The sequence below is a fragment of the Biomphalaria glabrata genome, chromosome 2, assembly GCF_947242115.1.
Source record: "Biomphalaria glabrata chromosome 2, xgBioGlab47.1, whole genome shotgun sequence".
NCBI classification, from domain to species: Eukaryota; Metazoa; Mollusca; class Gastropoda; family Planorbidae; genus Biomphalaria; species Biomphalaria glabrata.
The window spans coordinates 32,895,328-32,910,845 of NC_074712.1; the positions used below are offsets into that span (position 1 = coordinate 32,895,328).

General features: G+C 38.3%; 2 protein-coding genes and 1 long non-coding RNA gene across 3 annotated transcripts in view; 2 read left to right on the plus strand and 1 right to left on the minus strand.

Annotated features, from left to right (window-relative positions):
- The window catches only part of LOC106057700 (UPF0764 protein C16orf89 homolog), a 103,210-nt gene that overhangs the window by 63,725 nt on the left and 23,967 nt on the right, over positions 1-15,518 (minus strand). The window lies entirely within an intron of this gene.
- On the plus strand, positions 2,827-12,309 carry LOC106051249 (uncharacterized). The gene is made up of 4 exons (XR_001214829.2): positions 2,827-2,924; positions 3,411-3,508; positions 6,841-6,883; positions 12,256-12,309. It is a non-coding gene; the product is annotated as an uncharacterized LOC106051249 (long non-coding RNA).
- LOC129924571 (uncharacterized) lies at positions 8,217-10,817 on the plus strand. The gene is made up of 2 exons (XM_056020133.1): positions 8,217-8,485; positions 9,116-10,817. Exon 2 carries the CDS (start codon positions 9,279-9,281, stop codon positions 10,800-10,802), a length of 1,524 nt encoding a protein of 507 aa, XP_055876108.1. The 5' UTR covers positions 8,217-8,485; positions 9,116-9,278; the 3' UTR covers positions 10,803-10,817.

Here is a 15,518-nt window from a genome sequence, read left to right on the forward strand (position 1 = left end):
TACACGCCAGAGTTCCAAAAAGTCAAAACCAGGGAGGAAAGACTCCCCATTGATTTCAGGTCAGAGAACAATGAAGACTACAACAAACCGTTCTCGCTTGAGGAATTGAGGGACTCGCTGGACAAGTCACATGACACAGCACCTGGTGAAGATGAAATCCACTACCAGTTCCTCAAGCACCTTCCCGAACCCTCATTGGCAGTCCTGCTAGGGGTCTATAACTGTGTGTGGCAAACAGGCGCTTTCCCAAACAGCTGGAGGAAAGCCACAGTTATACCTATACCTAAACCGGGAAGAGACGGCTCTGACCCAGCTAACTATCGACCAATAGCACTAACAAGCTGCATCTGCAAAACCATGGAAAGAATGATTGACAGTAGGCTGGTCTGGTACCTGGAGAGGAATAAATCTCCAACTACCAGTGCGGATTCCGGCAGGGGCGGACAACAACTGACCACCTGGTAAGGTTGGAAGCTTATATTAGAAATTCATTACTCAGAAGAGAACATCTAGTAGCTGTATTCTTCGATATATAAAAGGCCTATGACACAACCTGCTATATCGGAGTCTAATTTGATCCAAGCTAGACTACGGATCCATAATATATGGAGCAGCAAGGAAGTCTTATCTAAAAATACTGGAACCAATACAAAATGCTGCCCTGCGTCTCTGTCTCGGCGCGTTTCTACATCACCTATCCCAAGTCTCCATGTGGAGGCTGGAGAACTCCCCTTGGACATAAGAATGAAAAAGCTTGCAATGCAGTATATAGTCAAGCTAAAATCCAACCCCACGAACCCTGCTTTCGACTCCATATTTAACCCCACAGAGGTAGAATTATACAATCGAAGGCCTAACGTCAAACAGCCATTGGGCCTTCGAATGAGAGAACCTATCCAAAATTTAACCCCACCCATTGACCAAATCTCTAAAATAGAAACCCCTCAGAATCCTCCTTGGCTAATGAATAAACCCAAATTAAATTTATCCCTCCTTAATTTCAAAAAAGAAAATACAGACCCAAGCATACTACAAGTCCACTTTAGGGAACTGCAGGAGAGCTACGGAGATTGTGGCACCATCTACACAGACGGATCCAAAATGGAAGGAAAGGTCGCGTGTGCCTGCTCCTTTCGGAACAAAACAATCTCCCGTAGACTCCCCGATGGCTGCTCCATCTTTACGGCCGAATTGCATGCAATATCGCTTGCACTTATGGCCGTCAAAGCATCAGAAAGGAGGAAATTTATAATCAGCTCCGACTCCAAATCTGCATTGCAAGCTTTGGGGCGGATGAAGACTGACATTCCATTGGTACATAAGAGCCTGAAGCTGTTGGACCAAATAACAGCCGACCATAGGGATGTCATCTTCATCTGGGTCCCCTCCCATGTGGGCATTGAGGGAAACGAAGCCGCAGACAGAGAAGCAAAGAGAGCCCTAAATCATGCGGTGTCAGGAACCCAAATTCCCTGCTCGGACCTGAGACAAAGTATTGCCTCTGCCACCTATCGAGAGTGACAGAACCGATGGGAGGCTGAGACTCACAATAAACTCAGGCAGATTGTGGCGGATGTCAGGTGGCGGCCCATATCTAAGGGTCTGACAAGGCGTGGTAGCACGACCATGTCCAGACTTAGGATTGGCCACACCTACATCACGCACTCTTTTGTGCTGAAGAGAGAGGAGCCCCCACTTTGTGAGTATTGTGACTCTCGCCTCACCGTGGAACATATCCTCGTTGATTGCCCCAGATACCAGGATGTCAGGGAGAAATATTTTAGAGCTACTAACTTAAAAACGCTATTCGATAATGTCGACCCTGGGAAGGTACTGGGCTTTATCCGGGAAGTGGGGTTGTCTATGAGGATCTGATTTATGAATTTGTGAACATGTACTATTTACATTAGATTTTTACCAAATTATTAAATTTTTACTACCTTTACTATTTTAACTGTGAATAGACCTTGATTTTAATGATTTAACTATATAGAATTAAGCCCTTATGTAGAGAGAGAGAGTAGTCCTTAAGGGACTGCAGGCACCACATGGCCTAAATTGTGCCGATGTGCCAAAAACCAAAACCAAACCAATCTATAAAAGAGAGCATGCCTCTGGCATATAGTCGCCCCGGTGATAGTTGCCCTTCTTTATGTATGGTTGGCACCTAGTTAAATAGATGTAGTTGAAATAAACGTTTAAGTTATTTTAAACTTAAAGGCAGAGCACTCATGGCCAGTGTTTACCAGACTGTGTTCCGCGAGGCTTGTTCCACGAACTACTGGAACAATTAACAAGTAGGCCATCTCGTGAATTAATCTATCTAAAAAAAAAGTGTTCCATTAAGGAAAATGGTTGGGAAACCCTGCTCTGGGGCCTAGCATTGCCAGCTGTAAAGGAACACACCCCCCCCCTCTTGTTTCCCAACGTTTTACTTGTGACGACCTCCTCCACCCCCCAAACGAAAAAAAAAGGTAGAGATGGGGGGGGCACCCTATTATTGAAAATCACTCCAGTATAAATTAAATTGAAAATATTCGCTAGGAAAGAGTATAGATGTATAACAGGAGACCCATTGAGAGGCATTTTGCATTGACGACTATTTATCTCCATTGACACTTATGAATTGTGCTGCAGCATCCAGTGTTGAATGAGAATCAGTTAACTGTGGGAGTCACATGCAGAGGTAAGCTGCTTACTCTTTGAACACGGCCTCATCATACTGAATGACATTCACATAAAATTAATCATTTGACAGACGAGACAACTTGAGATAATTGACTTAATAATGAGCTGAGATAATGGGCATTAACTCCAAATCCTATTTAATCAGTTTCGTCCACCAAGTCTCATTCGGCTATTCAACATCTCTTTAATCAACATCTTTTTGTTTAAATCTCTTTATTCAGCATCTCTTTATTGAGGTAAGCTCAACCGTCTGAGTTGGTGAAATGAAGATACATTTGGGGGCTACATATGTTCGAATGTTTGTGTTATTAATTCGTGATCGGAACATTATTTAGTTTTGTCACATTGTTCTAACAAGGTAATCGTATTGTGAAAAATGACTCAGAACATAATAAGATACTTTAACAGAGATGTAAAATGGTGCTAGAGAGGTTAAGAGAAGATCTATCAGGTAGCAGCTGACAAGGAAATATTATAAGACTATTAGGTGATGAAAGTCTTCAGTTGAAAAAGCAACAACAAAAAACCTGTTCAAAAACCTAGACAGCGAAACACTGACTGGCATGCTTCAAAGAATTTTAATGCATTGAATAATAATTGTAATGCTTTGGGAATTAACTAAAGTAAATATATTGTGATTGATGTGATGATTCACATTTGCATTGAGAGTAAATATGTTTACAAAATGTACTCATTCTATGATCTACGGCTTTTCTCTCCAGTTCGTTGCAGTCAAATACTCGGAACAGAATGTTCGTGTCCATCTTAGTTCTGTGCATATCTTCCAGTGTCATTGTGACTCCTGGACACAGCTCCAAAGGTATAACAAATAAACAATACTTACTTTTCAATCTAGTACTTAACAATACAATTAACCTTTAATTCCGACGTTTTTCTTTGTACAGATGGAATTTAGTTTTCACATTTACAGCTTCCCACCCACATGCTCCTGGTGTGTTCCTCCTCAGCTTTCCAGGACCTCTTCTTTATACTTAGCCCTCCGTGTGGACCTATCCAGGACCTCTTCTTTATACTTAGCCCTATGTGTGGATCTATCCAGGACCTCTTCTTTATACTTAGCCCTTCGTGTGGACCTATCAAGGACCTCTTCTTTATACTAAGCCCTACGTGTGGACCTATCCAGGACCTCTTCTTTATACTTAGCCCTATGTGTGGACCTATCCAGGACCTCTTCTTTATACTTAGCCCTTCGTGCGGCCCTATCCAGGACCTCTTCTTTATACTTAGCCCTACGTGTGGACCTATCCAGGACCTCTTCTTTATACTTAGCCCTACGTGTGGACCTATCCAGGACCTCTTCTTTATACTTAGCCCTCCGTGTGGACCTATCCAGGACCTCTTCTTTATACTTAGCCCTTCGTGTGGACCTATCCAGGACCTCTTCTTTATACTTAGCCCTTCGTGTGGACCTATCCAGGACCTCTTCTTTATACTTAGCCCTTCGTGTGGACCTATCCAGGACCTCTTCTTTATACTTAGCCCTTCGTGTGGACCTATCCAGGACCTCTTCTTTATACTTAGCCCTTCGTGTGGACCTATCCAGGACCTCTTCTTTATACTTAGCCCTACGTGTGGACCTATCCAGGACCTCTTCTTTATACTTAGCCCTATGTGTGGACCTATCCAGGACCTCTTCTTTATACTAAGCCCTACGTGTGGACCTATCCAGGACCTCTTCTTTATACTTAGCCCTTCGTGTGGACCTATCCAGGACCTCTTCTTTATACTTAGCCCTTCGTGTGGACCTATCCAGGACCTCTTCTTTATACTTAGCCCTACGTGTGGACCTATCCAGGACCTCTTCTTTATACTTAGCCCTATGTGTGGACCTATCCAGGACCTCTTCTTTATACTTAGCCCTACGTGTGGACCTATCCAGGACCTCTCCTTTATACTTAGCCCTACGTGGGGAACTATCCAGTACCTCTTCTTTATACTTAGCCCACCGTGTGCACCTATCCAGTACCTCTTCTTTATACTTAGCCCTCCGTGTGGACCTATCCAGTACCTCTTCTGTATACTTAGCCCTACGTGTGGACCTATCCAACACCTCTTTTTTATACTCAGCCCTCCGTGTGGACCTATCCAGTACTTCTTCTTTATACTTAGCCCTATGTGTGGACCTATCCAGTACTACTTCTTTATACTTAGCCCTACGTGTGGACCTATCCAGTACTTCTTATTTATACTAAGCCCTCCGTGTGGACCTATCCAGGACCTCTTCTTTATACTAAGCCCTCCGTGTGGACCTATCCAGGACCTCTTCTTTATACTTAGCCCTCCGTGTGGACCTATCCAGGATCTCTTCTTTATACTTAGCCCTTCGTGTGGACCTATCCAGGACCTCTTCTTTATACTTAGCCCTTCGTGTGGACCTATCCAGGACCTCTTCTTTATACTTAGCCCTTCGTGTGGACCTATCCAGGACCTCTTCTTTATACTTAGCCCTTCGTGTGGACCTATCCAGGACCTCTTCTTTATACTTAGCCCTACGTGTGGACCTATCCAGTACCTCTTCTTTATACTTAGCCCTATGTGTGGACCTATCCAGGACCTCTTATTTATACTTAGCCCTTTGTGCGGCCCTATCCAGGACCTCTTCTTTATACTTAGCCCTACGAGTGGACCTATCCAGGACCTCTCCTTTATACTTAGCCCTACGTGGGGAACTATCCAGTACCTCTTCTTTATACTTAGCCCACCGTGTGCACCTATCCAGTACCTCTTCTTTATACTTAGCCCTCCGTGTGGACCTATCCAGTACCTCTTCTGTATACTTAGCCCTACGTGTGGACCTATCCAACACCTCTTCTTTATACTCAGCCCTCCATGTGGACCTACCCAGTACTTCTTCTTTATACTTAGCCCTATGTGTGGACCTATCCAGTACTACTTCTTTATACTTAGCCCTATGTGTGGACCTATCCAGGACCTCTTCTTTATGCTTAGCCCTACGTGTGGACCTATCCAGTACCTCTTATTTATACTAAGCCCTCCGTGTGGACCTATCCAGGACCTCTTCTTTATACTAAGCCCTCCATGTGGACCTATCCAGGACCTCTCCTTTATACTTAGCCCTCCGTGTGGACCTATCCAGGACCTCTTCTTTATACTAAGCCCTCCGTGTGGACCTATTCAGGACCTATTTCTCCCACCTGTTGATATCTATGTCAAATTATTTCATGTCACTCTCGCCTCACCACCGTCACTAACCCTTAGTCTGTTGGACCGTTGGGACACCACACAAGATTTGTTAACCTTCTTTCTCCATTCATGTCTCGCCTACATCACTAAATCTTTGTAGTTGATGTCTCCTACACTTGGTTGGGGAAGGGGGGGGGCTGTCAAACAGCTATCTCCATGGCTGCGTCAATTTATTGAATGTAGGCTTGAAATATGACTTAATTTGTGCGTGAGTCCATTTTGTACATATTTTTTTTTTACATTAGGAAAAGTTATTAGAGATTTTCATCTATAACTGAAAACCTAGAACTAGCTAGTAGCTTTCTAGTGTATCCAGTGTACAAAGGGAAGTGTTGATAATATTTTTTTTTTTTAAATACAAGTTACACCTCGAACTTTTAAGTCCTGCAGAATTGTTATTTTTATCTAAGCTCTTCTGCTTGTAGCTCATTTTGTTGAAAATTTAGTTGGAACTTTGGTTTTGTCATATGGACGGAAAACTTTGACACAAAATGAACAAGTGTGTGTGTATGTCTGTGTATGTATGTGCACTGACCAAGGAGTGTGGGCCTTGATAGAAATATATTACTTTTCTCAGAGTCGAGGTTGTTTTTTTTTCTTTGCTCACACTGACATTAGAAAATGTTATATAGGCCATGTCATTAGAACCGAGAAGCTAAGCTGGTCTTGTCAGGACCACACTGCTAGGTTTATGAACATTCGCATACTTATGCATGACTAAATGCATGACGCGTAGGACGTAATCATCTTCTTTTTTGAAGTAACGTCTGTATTATATAAGAAGAAGATAATTTGCTAGGTCAGTACCAGGTGACTTTTCACCCCACCCCTTAACTGCCCTTCACCTATTTAATCAAAAAATGCTTTAAAGTGTCCATGTCCATGTTTAGATCTAATGAGAGACTGTGTGTGTTTCTTTGTATTCAGAACTACTTGACGTGCTTAAAGCCAAGCCAATACTCTCGAGAAAGTAAGTTCTACAATTTGTACTGGCAGCAGGTTTATAATAAGTTGTATTTAATGACTCTCTATCACATACATGAAAGTGGAGCATTTTTATATCTTATTGAAACAATAATTTTGGCTCCTTTTAAAACGTCAACAAATAGATTTATACTGCAAGGCCTACGTGCAAAATTTTAGCTGATATAAATGATTCAATTTTCTTTCCATGTTTTGACCACCTTCCTTTCAATTGTAACTGATTTAAAGGATTCATTTTTTTCCCCACGTTTTAACCAACATTCTTCCACTTTCCACCCATGAAGATTGTTAGAGCTAACAGTAGAAATTGGAAAACGCTCCAACTTTTATTATATCAAATGTATAATTTTTTTTTGGACTATTTTGGATTTTCAAAAATGAAGTCAATCGAGTGCATACAGACGTGTATATATAGGTCTGTGGCAATACATAATGCACAAACTACTGAGGTATTGTCAAGCTAGGTATTTTTAAAGCATGTAATGATTTGTGTGCGCTTTTCAACACAGCAGAATCCAATGTCCAATTTCTTACTCTTGTACCATACAAGGATTGTTACGTGATAAAATGGATCTTTGACTATAGCGTCCTTGGTATTGCTTATTTTGTCTATTTAAAAAAATCTCTCTCAATTTTCTTTTCACTTTGTGTTTACGTTTAGGTTCCATCAAAATATAAACAATAAAATCTATAAAATACTTTTAAAACTTATATTAAGCTTAGTTTTATCAATTAGTTAGGATTATTCATGTCATTAAATGTATGAAGATCTACACTCTACACTAACAATAATACATCTGTGCGATTGGAAATAGTTTTACCGTTTTTCTTTAGCGCAATTTTATAATTTTAGCTTTCTCAATGCACTATGATGCTTTCACTTGTCTGGACCAGTTGGAAAGAAGGTGGGGGTGGGAGAAGAAGGTATCTGGGTAAATATTATCGTGATGGCTTATTAAATGTATTTAAAAAAGGGGGATGCACAGTGAGAAAACATAGATTTAGGTCAAAAATATCGATATTTTAAAATTAATTGATTTTAATAGTTTAAAATGTCTAGAATACGAATTCCCTATCAGAATACTAAAAAAAATACGTTTTATACATCAATTTTGTATTTTAAATGTAGATATATAAGCAATAGATATATATATATACGCTCTCATCCCTAACAGATGGTATCTATACAAAGGTCTACTTTTCTAGTTCCTATTATGTGCATAGTTTCTCATTCTATAAATAAATAGTACTGCAATAAACTTTCAAAATACGTCACTACCTCTTTTTTTCCCCTATATCCTCATATACACAGCCACAAAGCCATATTTACGCATGCGCACCATCAAAGCTTCATTGGTTACTGTATATACACGCATGCGCACTGAAAAAGTTTCGGTAACAACAAAATATGCACGCATGCGAACATGACGTGAACCGGTCCTTCTTCTGTAAACTTCCATCACATCAACACTCGATTCATTATTGAAACTCAGAAATGCCAACAAAAGGTTATATGTTTGGAAAGAAAAAAACGTTACTGTAAGCCCAGAGGACGACATGCTTCAAAGACAAATGCACAATTACAAAGGTAAGTCTAGATCTAGAGTTTGCTTTTTTTTTTTTATTTACTAGACAAGCGTGTGCTGACACATAAAATAATGAAACCTTGGCTCTTTGAGTTCGACAACGTGTTTATCCAATGAATCACATCTAGAATCTAGATTCTATAGACATTAAATAAATATCATGAAAATGATTGCAAACATAGAGATCTATCCTTTTATAGATCTAGTCTATATTAGGAGCATAGATCACATTAAAACTAGATAATCTCTAGAGATTAGATTATCATGTATGATGATGTATTGAACAGTATTGTAGGACTTCAACTTCAACTCAAGTCTTGGTCTTAGTTGTTTTTTTTAGATCTAGTACATATTGTCATATATAGATCTACATTACATGTAACATGTCTCTATACATTCCTTGGTCTTAGTTGTTTTTTTTAGATCTAGTACATATTGTCATATATAGATCTACATTACATGTAACATGTCTCTATACATTCTTTACTTTTTATGATTAATACAATATATGATTTCTAAAATGCATTATAAAATTTAAAATAATCTTCATGTTGTGATAGATGTGACGTGTACTTTCATACTATTGAATTTTTTTTTAAAGACCCTCTAATTTATTTTTTATTTGTTTGCAGCTCTGTTTTGGATACAACTGGATCTGAAGCAGCAACAACACAGCCTGCAAGTGCAGCTGAGCGAAAAATATCCCTAACTGCAGTTACTAACGCTGATAACACCAATAAGAGGCTGCCTGAAGATTTCATATACGTCATGATGAATTCAATGTAATTGACCACAATGGTCTCCTTGTTGTGCTGTCCACATTGCTTTGACAACAAATTAACTATGTGCATCACACAATCAAAAGGCATGGCTCATTTGATTAAAATCAAATGCCTAAATTGTGAAACATATTTGTGGTCCGACTGGACCTCAAAAAAAAGTAATGATGTTCATCTGGATATTAATGTCCGCGCTGTCGCTGCATTAAAAGAATCTGGAATCTCGCATTCTAAATTTGATAGGTTTTGTGGACTTATGAGTATGCCCTGCATGCACAGAAATACTTATAACAATCTAGCTAACATAGTCAATACTGCTATAATTGAAGCTGGTGAAGAATGTATGATTAGGGCATCTGCTGTTGTGCATGGAAGAAACATTTCACAACCTCTAACTACAGATGAAAGAATAAGTTCAACAGGCTGTCCTGTTATTACAGTTTCTTTCGGTGGGACTTGGCATAAAAGGGGCCACTCATCTCATTCAGGAATTGGCACAGTTATTGATTTTGATACTGGACTCGTCATCGACACCGAAGTCCTATCAAATTATTGCCATGTTTGTGATTCAAACTCTGCAGAACTAAACTTTGATGCCTCTAAGCATATGTGTCAAAAAAACTTCAGTGGCTCAGCAAATGCAATGGAGGCCGCAGCAGCATCCAAAATCTTTTCGCGCTCTGTGGCATCCAGAAAACTTGTTTATGGCACAATGCTGTGTGATGGCGATAGTAAATCGCATTCATCTGCCATTACCAACTCAGGATATGATGTAGAAATCTTAAAAGAGGACTGCATTAACCACATCTCAAAAAGAATGTTTAATGCTTTGAACAATTTAAAAATGTCTAACAAAAAAGAACTAAATTATAGGCTTACAAAGCCAAAAATTGAAAAAATTACAAATTACTATTCCAAAACTCTGCGCCAAAATGCTCCCGACATTCAAAAAATGAAGCTGGCTGTTATGGGCTCATTTTTTCATATGATGAGCTCAGACCTAGATCATAACCACAGGTTGTGTCCTGATGGCGCTACATCTTGGTGTCACTTTAAGAGATCAGAGGCACTAAAACAGCCATATAAAAAACACAGCCAGACCATCACATCAGAAATAGGTAAATTGTTATTTCCTATAATGAAAAGACTAACAGACACAGATCTGTTAAAAAGATGTTCTAGAATGGGAACACAAAACGCCAATGAATCTTTTCATTCCCTCATTTGGCAAAGATGCCCCAAAACAGAATTCGCAACATTAAAAACGGTAAGGGCTGCGACATACCTTGCTGTTTTAGCCTTCAATAATGGACCTGTTGGCATCAGATCAGTTTTTGACATATTAGGCATTCCCTGGACACTAAAGAACATTTCTTCTAGTGAGAAAAAGCAAAGTGTCAAACTACAGCTTGTTAGAAAAAGAAAATCAATCGCATTAGTGTCCAGGAGAAAAAACTTGAAAAAACGAAGAATTGAGCATGAGCACCGGGCAGAGGTTCGAGAAGGTCCAACCTATCAATCAGGCCATTTTAATGAATAGTTTTTTGTTTTTTTATTATCTATTATGTTGTTTTATGTAAATAATCCCTTTTTTTTCATTTTTATGGTTACAATAAATATTTTATATCATTTTAAAAACTTTAAATGCGTTTTTCTCAAAATGTATTTTTAGGTGCATGTTGTCCACAAGAATCTCAAAATCTTTAGTTCTGTATAAGTTAGACTAATAATTTTTCAGATGTAGTTTATTGATAGTATATCATAGGTAATAGGCTGCAAAAATTTTCAATATGTATAATAATTTTCATAAAAAAAGAAAAATAATGATGTGACCTCAGATGAAAAATGGGGTCGGAAAAAAATAAAAATTTAAAAAATTCATAAAAATTAAACCAGTAATAATTTTCAAAACAAAATTAGCCAGTTACCTATGGGATTCAAATATCTATCAGGTGCAATCAAGAAATTAAAAAAATTTTGAGTACTTTAGAATATTTTAAGAATTTTGTAAACATTGTTTATTTTCAAGATGACCGCCATTTCCATAGCAACCCAAAAGGCTACACTCATAAAATGTGTATGGTTACTCATGTCTCTATATGTTCTATCAAGTCATGCATAAAGCTTTTCTATTTATCTGTAAATTACAAAAATTGAAATTTCATTGTGCATCTATAAAATACTTTTAAAACTTATATTAAGCTTAGTTTTATCAATTAGTTAGGATTATTCATGTCATTAAATGTATGAAGATCTACACTCTACACTAACAATAATACATCTGTGCGATTGGAAATAGTTTTACCGTTTTTCTTTAGCGCAATTTTATAATTTTAGCTTTCTCACTGCACTATGATGCTTTCACTTGTCTGGACCAGTTGGAAAGAAGGTGGGGGTGGGAGAAGAAGGTATCTGGGTAAATATTATCGTGATGGCTTATTAAATGTATTTAAAAACATTTTTTTTAAAGTTGAATGTCGTGGATTCAAGCCTTCTCAATCCAACAATCTAACCACTGTACTAGAGTAATGCTTATGAAAATATAAGGTTTTATAGTTAGGTATTGTTAGTTTCCAACTTTAAAGCAAGGTATAAAGGGGACTAATTCAGCTTATACCACCACATCCGTCAAGTACAATTTCTTTCCCTTGTTCGACACTAAACATAATATTAATTACAGGTAATTACGGCATTGCTTAATTTTTTTTAATGATTCTTGTTTTGTCAGGTAAAAAAAATATGTGTGCAAAATTTCAACTTGATCAGAGTTTGGGTGTGGGAAAATATCGTGTACAAACGTTTTACCAGACAGACAGAGCGAGTTAATATACGCTTTGTAAAAAAAAAAGCAGATTGCTGTGATTATCTTTAATATGAAAATCGCATGTAGGTAAGGTTTTAAGTTGTCAATGTAAAAAGAGTGTAACTCCTTGAATTTTGTTTCTCTCTATTTCAATCTTTGCATACCCTGAATAAACATGACATTCGAATAGTACCAGGACCATCCCGTAAGTATGGTTAGAGCATGTCACTTTCTTTAATTTGTTTAGACCACATAGAGTTGTAAGTACTAGAGAGACAGAGATAGGCCAGAGAAAACAACTTAAAATAGATTTTTTGTTACACACATGACCAGATATATATGTGTGCATTTTATTTATGCATCAAACGTTCAGAGGTTGAATGAATTGACTGTATATGTATATTTCTTTACACGATGAAACTGGCGTAGCTAAGTATTTGGGGATCCCTGGGGGCTTGACCATTGCTCTTTAGGGTCCTTTGCATTTCGACATTCGACATCACGACATGAGATAATGTAGGCCTACTTAATAAATACATAGCTTAATAATATATAACCCCGCACAGAAGAGTTAGTCTATGTGGAATACATGCAACAGGGTTACTAAGTTATATATAACAACATTAACACCATGACTACATGGCGGTGGCGTAACAGGGAAACCAAAGTTTTGGAAGAATTTAAGTCATTGATTAACATGCATGACTAGATTGACCTTGGAACACGGGAAGAAAGTAATCATCTTCTTTTTGAAGTAATGTCTATATTTCATAAGATAAGTGTGTAGCATGCCATTTACATCAGTATGTAGTATGTACCGTAGCATGCCATTTACATCAGTATGTAGTATGTACCGTAGCATGCCATTTACATCAGTATGTAGTATGTACCGTATCATGACATTTTCATAATAATATATTCTTTTGAAAAAAAAAAATCTTTTTCATTGTATGGTGACGTCATAAATCACTCTTCTCCAAAGTGCTGAGTGAGTATTACTTAGACTTTCTTTTTTTAAATTTAATTTATTCTGTACAACTATATTTATATTCAAATGTAAAAAGTGTTAAGTGTGTTTATGTGTGTGTTTCTATGTGTGTATATGTGTGTGTGTGTCAGGGTAGACTGCTAGTAGGAATAGAAAATAGATTTATTTATTGGTCAGGTTATAGAATCTAGCGCCAAATATGTAGTTGTTTAGAAAGGAAATGACGACACATTTAGGCTAGAGATAAGTTCGTGACTGACAAAGTAGGGAGTAAGTTGAGAGATAAGTTCATGACTGACAAAGTAGGGAGTAAGTCGAGAGAAAAGTTCGTGAATGACAAAGTAGGGAGTAAGTTGAGAGATAAGTTCATGACTGACAAAGTAGGGAGTAAGTCGAGAGATAAGTTCATGACTGACAAAGTAGGGAGTAAGTTGAGAGATAAGTTCGTGACTGACAAAGTAGGGAGTAAGTCGAGAGATAAGTTCGTGAATGACAAAGTAGGGAGTAAGTTGAGAGATAAGTTTATGACTGACAAAGTTGGGACTAAGTCGAGAGATAAGTTCATGACTGACAAAGTAGGGAGTAAGTTGAGAGATAAGTTCGTGACTGACAAAGTAGGGAGTAAGTTGAGAGATAAGTTCGTGACTGACAAAGTAAAGAGTAAGTTGAGAGATAAGTTCGTGACTGACAAAGTAGGGAGTAAGTTGAGAGATAAGTTCGTGACTGACAAAGTAGGGAGTAAGTTGAGAGATAAGTTCGTGACTGACAAAGTAGGGAGTAAGTTGAGAGATAAGTTCATGACTGACAAAGTTGGGAGTAAGTCGAGAGATAAGTTCATGACTGACAAAGTAGGGAGTAAGTTGAGAGATAAGTTCGTGACTGACAAAGTAGGGAGTAAGTTGAGAGATAAGTTCGTGACTGACAAAGTTGGGAGAAAGTTGAGAGATAAGTTCATGACTGACAAAGTAGGGAGTAAGTTGAGAGATAAGTTCGTGACTGACAAAGTTGGGAGTAAGTTGAGAGATAAGTTCGTGACTGACAAAGTTGGGAGTAAGTCGAGAGATAAGTTCATGACTGACAAAGTAGGGAGTAAGTTGAGAGATAAGTTCATGACTGACAAAGTAGGGAGTAAGTTGAGAGATAAGTTTGTGACTGACAAATTAGAGAGTAAGTCGAGAGATAAGTTCGTGACTGACAAAGTAGGGAGTAAGTTGAGAGATAAGTTCATGACTGACAAAGTAGAGAGTAAGTTGAGAGATAAGTTCGTGACTGACAAAGTAGAGAGTAAGTCGAGAGATAAGTTCGTGACTGACAAAGTAGGGAGTAAGTCGAGAGATAAGTTCGTGACTGACAAAGTAGGGAGTAAGTTGAGAGATAAGTTCGTGACTGACAAAGTAGAGAGTAAGTCGAGAGATAAGTTCGTGACTGACAAAGTAGAGAGTAAAACGAGAGATAAGTTTGTGACTGACAAAGTAGGGAGAAAGTTGAGAGATAAGTTTGTGACTGACAAAGTAGAGAGTAAGTTGAGAGATAAGTTCGTGACTGACAAAGAAGAGAGTAAGTGGAGTGATAAGTTCGTGACTGACAAAGTAGAGAGTAAGTCGAGAGATAAGTTTGTGACTGACAAAGTAGGGAGTAAGTCGAGAGATAAGTTCGTGACTGACAAAGTAGAGAGTAAGTTGAGAGATAAGTTCATGACTGACAAAGTTGGGACTAAGTCGAGAGATAAGTTCATGACTGACAAAGTAGGGAGTAAGTTGAGAGATAAGTTCGTGACTGACAAAGTAGGGAGTAAGTTGAGAGATAAGTTCATGACTGACAAAGTAGAGAGTAAGTTGAGAGATAAGTTCGTGACTGACAAAGTAGAGAGTAAGTTGAGAGATAAGTTCGTGACTGACAAAGTAGAGAGTAAGTCGAGAGATAAGTTCATGACTGACAAAGTAGGGAGTAAGTCGAGAGATAAGTTCGTGACTGACAAAGTAGGGAGTAAGTTGAGAGATAAGTTCGTGACTGACAAAGTAGGGAGTAAGTTGAGAGATAAGTTCGTGACTGACAAAGTAGGGAGTAAGTTGAGAGATAAGTTCATGACTGATAAAGTTGGGAGTAAGTCGAGAGATAAGTTCATGACTGACAAAGTAGGGAGTAAGTTGAGAGATAAGTTCGTGACTGACAAAGTAGGGAGTAAGTTCAGAGATAAGTTCGTGACTGACAAAGTTGGGAGTAAGTTGAGAGATAAGTTCATGACTGACAAAGTAGGGAGTAAGTCGAGAGATAAGTTTATGACTGACAAAGTAGGGAGTAAGTTGAGAGATAAGTTCATGACTGACAAAGTTGGGAGTAAGTCGAGAGATAAGTTCATGACTGACAAAGTAGAGAGTAAGTTGAGAGATAAGTTCGTGACTGACAAAGTTGGGAGTAAGTTGAGAGATAAGTTCGTGACTGACAAAGTTGGGAGTAAGTCGAGA